We start from the raw sequence: 9398 nt of genomic DNA, 5'->3' as shown, positions 1-9398 counted from the left end.
GAGTACTACAACGTTTTGGCATAAAAGACAAGACTAAGCCAGTTAGTACTCCACTTGCTCCCATTTTAAGCTAAGTACTACTATGTCGCCAATGGATGAAGCTGAACGAGAGTATATGTCAAAGGTATCATACGCAAATGTTGTTGGTAGCTTGATGTATGCAATGGTCTGTACGAGACCTGGCATTTCACAAGTTGTTGGAGTTATTAGCAGATATATGCATAATCCAGGAAATGAGCATTGGCAAGCTGTGAAGTGGATTCTGCGGTATATTCATAATACTGTAGATGTTGGGTTAGTTTTTGAGCAGGAAGGCAATCAGTATGTAGTTGGATATTGTGACTCAGATTTTGCGGGAGATCTGAACAAACAAAGATCAACTACTAGTTATGTGTTTACTTTTGCAAAGGCACCAGTTAGTTGGAAGTCTTCTTTGCAGTCAACAATTGCTTTGTCTACAACAGAGGCAGAGTACATGGCTATTACAGAGGCTGTGAATGAGGCAATTTGGCTTCAAAGATTGCTAAAAAAGCTTGGTATTGGACAAAAAAGTATCACAATTTTTTGTGATAGTCAAAGTGCTATTCAATTAGCGAAGAACCAAGTTTATCATGCAAGGACGAAGCACATTAATGTTTGGTATCATTTCGTACGAGAAATCATATGAGAAGGTGGAGTCACGGTGAAGAAAATTCATACTACGGAGAATTCTGCTGATATGCTGACAAAAGTGGTGACTGCGGTCAAGTTTCAACATTGTTTGGATTTGATCAATATTGTTGAACACTAAAGATTGAAGATGAAGACACAATCAAAATTTGTTATTGATAGAAAATTGAAGATGTGGAATTTTGCCAAGGTGGAGATTTGTTGAAATTGTCAAAAGTCCCACATCGGTGGGTGACAATTTTGGATGAGAATTTTTCCCTATAAAAGGAGGCCTAATGTTTAGGATTAAAACACACTTCTCATTTGCTTTCTTATCTTCTTAAGGCATTTGTATCTTCTCTCTTTAGTATTATTTCACTTGTATTTTTGGAGTGGAATAAAATATTGATTGTGTCCGAGGAAGTAGGCAAAATTGGCCGAACCTCATAAATTCTGGTGTTCCTTTTATTGTCACTTTATTGTCTTATTTATTATTTGGTGGCTGCCATAATTTGTTTGGTATAGTAATTGTGACTCATTCACACTATATACATTTAGCTTCCGCAACAGTCTACACGGTATGTATTCACGGTTTTCTCCTTCTATACTAAGCGATGAAACATTTGAAAAGATAGTGTACCTATTCTAACACTTAAATCGTCATCACAAGTACGTTGGGAAAATCATATTAAAAGTATAAAGCAATAAGATTCAAACTCCACAAATAAATCTTTTATAATATTAGTAGAAGTTAGTGTGGATCAAACAAAAAAAGTGAAGCTTAATGTTTTACAATATATGAGCTTGAAATTTTTGAATAAATTTTTTAATTCTTTTATTAAAATTTAGCTTTAGGTATCAAATATGAGAGACAATTTTATCGTTGCTTCAATATAATTTTATCGTTGCTTCAATATTTGCTTCTTAGTGAGCCAGCTTTGGGAACACATTAGAAAATATTACTTACTGTATTGCAGAATTAAAATCTAAATTATAAATGCTAACTTTCCATTGGATACCAAAAAGGAGCACAGACTTATCTTCTATACTTATTATTCTTTTTCTTTTTTCAAAGGAGCAGAGACTTATCAAGTACTCTAAATTTGGTAAAAAGAATATTCGGATACAACTACCGTGTGAATGCGGTCCCCAAAGAGATGGGACCCAATCAGCGACAACTGTGCCAGATCACCATTAGTGCGTTATCGTCACGCATTATGCATGCGTTTGGGACACACAAGAAACGATTCTGTTGGCCCTTTGAGAGAGTGAAAAGCCAAGTTCATTTGTGAGCATTGAATGGCAGAATCAACCATACGCGGCGGTAGATATAGCGTGGTTGCACGCGCGGTTGCACGCGCTATGAGAAGATTCGTTAAAGTTTTTTTTATGTTGTCGTGATTCTTCTACGCCCAAAAAGGGAGTATATTCCAAGCAAAAGAAAGTTCTAGTTTAGATAGAGAAAATATCTTAAAGCCAAAAGGTAAATTACATTTGCACCCTTCATGTTCCACATATGTGCACATTTTGACCTCATAATTTTTCCATGCTTTCTTGTTGAAGCCCCTCTATCTTGGCTCATCTCTACTTTTACCCATTTTGTATTTTGTTAGTGAATCAAGCTTGTGGAATGAATTAATAAGGTGGGTGTCGACATGATTAAGCAGAAGTGTGACTTCAATGCTTGTTTCATGACAAGTAAGCCTTGCTCAGTTGGTAAAAGCACCTCCACCCATGACCGTCAGGTCTTGGGTTCGAGTCACGCTAGAGTGGAAGTGTGAAAACACTATAGATCATCCTAATTTAGTAGGGATTAAAAAACAAAAAATACTTGTTTCATCTTATTATTGTTCAAACGATGAGTTTGTTTGATCAAACTTTGCTCTCTTATGTTCATTGGAAAGATAATTTCTCAGCAAATTCCTAGTTGCTTCATGATTCCATAAGAGTCAGTTATATGTGTTAATCTATTTGTTTATGTGAGTTCATGATTAACCATGCACCTTTTTTTACCAAAAATATATACAGATATAGTGCCCGTTTGGATTGGCTTTTAAGCCAAAATAATTTTTAAGTCATTTTGTAGTGTTTGGATAGAGTAAAAAAACACTTTTAAGCATTTATTTTTAAGCTAAAATGACAAAAACAAGTCAAAAGCCAAAAACTAAAATTCCTAACTTATGGCTTAAGCGCTATTTTGGCTTAAAAGTCACTTAAAATAAACTCATCCAAACGGGCTCATAGTTTCTTCATCGATTTATAAAAAAATGCAAGATAAAATAAACCAAAGTTTAAGAATGTAAAAAAATGTGATAGGTTATATACGAATAAACAAACATTTTGAAAGAATTATATTACGAGATTCAATAAATTGTACTTATAATCTTATAGTATAATATTGATATTAACTAATACAAAATACTATTGCACTCACTAATACATTATTATAGTGAGTATGAAAACCTAACACCGGCGGCTTGCTGCAGCAGAGTGCTTTGTCCATGTTGCTATCCGCCAAAGCGCTCAAGGGTAAATATGCATATATGTGTATTTATATGATTATTAAAATTGGTATATAATTCAAGCAGAAAAAAGTGGATGCATCATTCATATTCATTGATGCACAAAGTGAGAAAAGAGGTATCATAAATGAATGCCTTTAAACTAGGAGGACAAAAGAGCAAAATAATAAAAGAAAGGATAGTGAAGTCTTTGATCTTATCTGATAGTAATGTGTTACGTCAATGCCAGCCCACACAATAATAAGAATCACTCTTTCGAATATTCACAGAATACTTACCTCTCTTTTTCTCTCTGCCTAAAAACAAACCCAACTCATCAAAGATTCGTTTAATACGCGACGCCCCGACCTCGACCCCTCACGCACCCCCATCCCACCACCTTTCTAAAAACAATTAATCATTTTGTTTTCTTCTTTTTTTTTTTTTGAAAAGATATCATATATTGAGGCCAAATTAAGATTTAAAGCTTATAAATTTGAAATTTTAATCCTTTTAAATTATTGAGTTTAAATTAATAATTTATGTATAAATGAATACATGATTCGAACCAAAATAACTTAATTTTTTATCGTGTCTCGCAATAATATTAACCAATATATTAATTAACTAATCAATTACGATAAATAAGATTGAAGTTTGCTTTTTTTTTTTTAGGAGTAAGGAGATTAAACTCTCGGATAAAACTTGTTTGACTCAAAAGATATCGGAACCTTTTTTAATAAATCAATCAAAGAAAATGAAAGGGTATCTTAGTCAGACATAATAAATTTCAGATCAAAGAGCTAACAGAATAGATAGTAGTATATAAGATGAAATAGATATAATCGATCTTATTGAAATTCTTCATTGTGGCTCCCATCAATTGATGGGAGAGGTAGTTTTACATGTTTTTCTGCATATTACTTCTTTCCTATGAAGATTACAAGAAGAGAGCTTGGGGGAGAGAAAGAGAAGGAGAGAGCCCCCTATCGAGGGTTTTTCCCTACTATATATATAGTCAAGACACCCTTGCCATTTACTTGGTCCGACGCTCTCTCGCACCAGGTGTGCCTTGGTCATTCTTTAGGCATTGCTCATTCTGACTCGACGGGTGTCGAGAATGGGATGTAGATCTAGTGGGCCATGTTATCTTTTACTACCTCTGTCACTTGGGCGGGACGTTGGTCAGCTCGGCCATGACGGTCAGATTTTAACCAATACAAGACTAAGCAGCTACCGACCGTTTCGACATGCCCTTAACCTATTTTTGATTAAGACCGTGTATATGTTATATATTCAATAATTTTTTATATTCGAGAAATGTTCAAGAGATCATGTAACATGGTTCAAACTTGGGTGGTAATTGATCCTCTAATTTTCAGCACTAAACTATCAAATTTTTGTAGTTCGAATTTATAATATGTGTCTAGACCGCATATCACGCGTTGTGTTTTTATGTTAGACTAAGTTAGCATTTGGACATAGCTTGAAAAATAAGTTTTTGAAGATGAAATGAAAAATAATTTTGAAAGTTGAAATTGCGTTTGAACATACAATTTACTTGTAAAGAATTTGAAATTTTATGAGAAAAAACTTCAAAAACTACTCTAGAGCTATTTTTGGGATTTAAAAATTTTATTTCCAAAATCTGCCACAAAAAAATTAAAATCTATAAACAAATATATATTTAAAATAATTTTTGTTAAAAAAACTCCTAAATTTTATGGCCTGGGAGCTAAATTCTTAGGGTATGTGTATGTATATATACCTCAAGCCATTATAAGAATTTTAATATTTATTTTTCTAGTGTACGAAGTTTATTCCCTTTTATGATTCTACTTAGATACCTTTATTCTAAATTTTCATTCCGGATCTCTCTATGCTTATTATACAAAAAAAAAAAAAAAAAAAAAATCTTCCTCATTTAAATGCCTCTTGGTCCCCTCATTTCTCTTCCCACATTAAGCTTAGCCTAAAAAAAAAATTCATACTTTCTCCCTTAGGTCAATCATATCACAAAAGCTGGAAAATTCAAAGAAAATTTTCTTTTCTTTTCCTTCCCAAATATGATGATCAATAACCATGAAAATAATTACACAGAGAAAATGCAAAGATGTCAACAATATATTGATGCTTTAGAACAAGAACGTAACAAGATTCAAGTTTTTTCAAGAGAACTTCCTCTTTGTCTTGAACTTGTTACTCAAGGTACGTAACTAACACTATTTATTTAATTTCAAGCAAAATAAACAAAAGCCCATTTCTTAATTTGTCCATTTTATTCATTGTTTGTGAATTTTTAATTTTAATTAATTTTTTTGTTTTGTTTGAGCAGCTATTGAAACATACAAACAACAATTATCTGGTACGACAACTGAGTACAACGTTCATACACAATCTGATGTTGAATGTTCTGAGGAACATACATCTAGTGATGTTCCTATTTTAGAAGAATTTATTCCATTAAAAGGAACATTTTCTCATGAAGATGAAGATGAAGATGAACGTGATTCTCATAAATCAAAGACTTATAATATTAGTGATACAAGTTGTTCTAAGGATACCAAGAACAGTGACAAAAGTTGTAAAAAATCTGATTGGCTTAGATCTGTTCAACTCTGGAATAATAATCAAACCCCAGATCCTACCCCAAAAGAGGTAAATTAATTTTTTCTTTTTTAATTTTTGTACTTACTATTTTTACTATTTAATTTTTGTTATCTAATTTTTATTTTTTGTGGGGTTAATTATTATAGGAAGTAACACCTAAAAAGGGGGCAGTGGTGGAGGTGAAGAAAAATGGGAGTGGTGGAGCTTTTCATCCGTTTAAGAAAGAGAAAAGTGCTGCCGCCACCACGGAACCGCCGACCTCAGCCGCTGTTGCGGCGGCGGCAGCTAGTTCCACGGCGGAGACCGGCAGTGGAAGTAAAAAAGAAGAGAAAGATGAAAAAAGAAAACAAAGAAGGTGTTGGTCTCCTGAATTACATAGAAGGTTTTTACAAGCCTTACAACAACTTGGTGGTTCTCATGGTAATAATTAAAAAAAATAATTAGTTTTTAATTTTATTTAATTATTTGTTTGTACTAATGATGGTGATTTTTTCTTGAAAATTATTTGCAGTTGCTACGCCAAAACAAATTAGGGAATTAATGAAGGTGGATGGACTTACTAATGATGAAGTTAAAAGTCATTTACAGGTTTGTTTTATAATTTTTTGGCTCCTTTCTTTTTTCAAAAAGTATTAATTCCTTTTGCTTTGGCAAACGTGAAACATGATAAACTTTGATATAGCAAAAATTGGGAAAGTGCCATATTATTTTTTTTGTTTTGTAGTGCAAATTTGAATTAGGGTCCTTTTTAATAAATTCTAGTAATGGCTGCTGTGGATTATTTGGATAGACTAGATTTTTGGATAACTACACCTTTATTTCCAATAAATTCTTTTTTCATTTCAAAACTAAGTTATAATTTCTTTTTTTTTGTTATAAAATCTATGACTTTTGCTTTTAGTTAAAATATAGCAAGCTTTCTATAATTGTTTGTCTATTTAATATTATGTGGATATCACATCAAGCAATATATATGATGTAGCAGAGTTCCAATATATAGAGTAAGGCGAATCCCTGGTACTCTCGGTAAATAACTTAATTTTTAACTAATTGTACCATTCCACCTTCTTGCAATATGGCCGTATGGGTGACAATCGTTAATATTGTGCTAATTTTAAAAAATATATACATGAAATATCTAATTTTGTGGAGAGATCATAAGTTTACGTATCCGATAATCTTGCCTATGAATCTGTCCCTGTATAGAGTAATTGGTTTTAGTATGCTTTGTTCTAATGATGCATTTTTCCAAGTTATGTAGTATTAAGTCGAAGTTGATGTTTGGACATAGATTTGATTGAAATTTGAAAAAAAAATTCTTGAAGTTGTTTGGAAGTTGAAATTGTGTTGTGATATGCATTTTATTTGAGAAAAAAATTGAATTTTTATGAGTGAAAGTAAAAATTTCACCTTGAATTTTTTTTTCAAATTGATTATTATCCATGAACAAGCACTATTTTAAACTAAAATTGGAAAAAGTAACCAAATTTTATGGCCAAAAGGAGCGAAATTTAAACTGATTAAATTGAAACATATTTTTATGCATATCAAACAATATTGAATACAATCAGTAGGACTCAAAATATTTGCACAGTCAAATAAGTTAATTATAAATAAATTGTTATAATAAATACTAGAATAATAATAGTAACTAATTTATCATTACAATTACATCATTTTATCTTTTATATAATTGTTCCAAGATGTCAAACCTGACCTAAGTACCATCTTTTGCGTATGTTACAGAAATATCGACTGCACACAAGAAGACCTAGCCCTTCATCAATTAACAACAACCACCAACAACCACCGCAGTTCGTGGTAGTCGGAGGAATATGGGTTCCTCCACCGGAATACTCCGCCATGGCCGCCGCAGCACCATCGGCCTCCGGCGAAGCATCGGGAGTTGCCAATTCTAATGGAATATATGCACCTATAGCCACCTTACCAAAGGGTCCCCTCCATGATGTATCAGGCGGAACCCTAAAACAAAGGCAACACAATAACAAGCCGTCGCGCTCCTCCGAGCGCGGCAGCGGCAGCCATAGTGACGGCGGCGGCGTACATTCTAATTCTCCGGCGACTTCTTCTTCTACACATACTACCACTGCTTCACCACCTTACTGAAAAGTGTAGAAAATTTTGTAAACTTCAGTTCTTGTAATATATTTTTGTTTCTTTCTACTATTATAAAATAGAATCATATAGAGTTATTTTTCGGTCTAAAGAAAACTTGTCGTATTTATTCTTTTATATTTTCTGTGATATCTTTTGAGGATCTTAGACGCAATTTGACAGTGACAGATTTTGAATAATATGGTGGGTTCCCATTGTTTTGGATTATTGAAATCTGGAATATTAGGTCAATAATAAAGCGTTTAACTTAAGCTGAGTTATTCTTTTCTTCATAGCAATATCATTTTCATTCGTATTTAGCTTGATTTAGTAAAACCTAATTCTTCTCTAGCCATTTTATTGAAGCACGTGAGAATTTTCATGTACTACACAATTTCTCCGGGCATTTGCATCTATATTCGCTTTTTGGGTCACGTTTTAACTTATGTTCGCTTTGCGAAAAATTGCAAGCGTACCTACTTTTTCGCGTAACTTTAGCATACGGGGCTGAAGTAGCAAAGACAATCACGCAAAACTTCAGCATTCTAGTAGACAGACCTGAAGTAGCAAAGACAATATGCTAAGTTTTTTTGTCCGAGATAAGCTTTTTCAAAAATTTCAGCAGAAGATACTGAAGTTATTTAGTTCATTTGTAAAAACTTCAAAAACTCGATTCATTAGTTTTGTCATAAAGCCTTTTCAAAAACTTCAGCAGAAGACGCTGAAGTTATTTAGTTCATTTGTAAAAACTTCAGCAACTGGATTCATTAGTTTTGTCATAAAGTTTTTTCAAAAACTTCCGCAGAAGATGCTGAAGTTATTTAGTTCATTTGTAAAAACTTCAGCACTAAATAAACTGAAGTTTTTTTTGTCCTGGATAAGCTTTTTAAAAAATTTCAGCAGAAGATACTGAAGTTATTTAGTTCATTTGTAAAAATTTCAGCAATATATAAGCTGAAGTTTTTGAAAAAGATTATATAGTTTTTGCCCATACAATCACTATATTGGATCTTCATTTTTTCTTCTTCTTTTTGAAGTTTTTATGGAGCAGATCAGTAATTACATTAGAAAAAGGTGCCTTCAGTGAAAATAAATCAAATAATCATAAAGTTTAAGTGATATAAAGTGAAACTATTACTTTAACCTCACAGATCAATTCATTTGATTCAAAGAAAAAAAAATTACATCAAAAATGCAAAAAAAATAAAATGAAATCGTGCAGCTTATGTTAGTTGATTCATTGTTATTGATAAGTCGTAACAATGAAGACCAGATGCTAACCTGTGTTATCGTACTGAAAATATCTTAAGAAGATGAAGGAGGAGAAGGAGGAGGAGGAGAAATGAGGCTGAAGTTGTTTAAAAAATGAGTACAAATTAAAACTTTTTTAAAAAAATGGGTATATGTTAAATGGATCGACCAAATAGGGCGCCCGATGCGATTTTTACCAATTTCTCATAGGGAAAGGTTAAAGAGTTTAGCTTTTATATACTGATAATGTGTAAATATATATATGTTGGAAAC

The 9398-nt window shown here is 32.6% G+C and overlaps 1 protein-coding gene across 1 annotated transcript; it reads left to right on the top strand.

Moving 5' to 3' along the window:
• The first annotated feature begins 5099 nt into the window (after window positions 1-5099).
• Window positions 5100-8108, top strand: LOC107792052 (transcription factor HHO2-like). The gene is made up of 5 exons (XM_016614224.2): window positions 5100-5357; window positions 5485-5807; window positions 5906-6179; window positions 6271-6347; window positions 7506-8108. The coding sequence occupies exons 1-5, from the start codon at window positions 5216-5218 to the stop codon at window positions 7884-7886; spliced, it is 1197 nt and encodes a 398-aa protein (XP_016469710.1). The 5' UTR covers window positions 5100-5215; the 3' UTR covers window positions 7887-8108.
• Window positions 8109-9398: the final 1290 nt, after the last annotated feature.

Source organism: Nicotiana tabacum, chromosome 20 (assembly GCF_000715075.1).
Source record: "Nicotiana tabacum cultivar K326 chromosome 20, ASM71507v2, whole genome shotgun sequence".
In the NCBI taxonomy this organism is placed as follows: domain Eukaryota; kingdom Viridiplantae; phylum Streptophyta; class Magnoliopsida; order Solanales; family Solanaceae; genus Nicotiana; species Nicotiana tabacum.
Note: the sequence above shows the minus strand (reverse complement) of the source record. Positions and strands in the feature narration are given on the sequence as shown.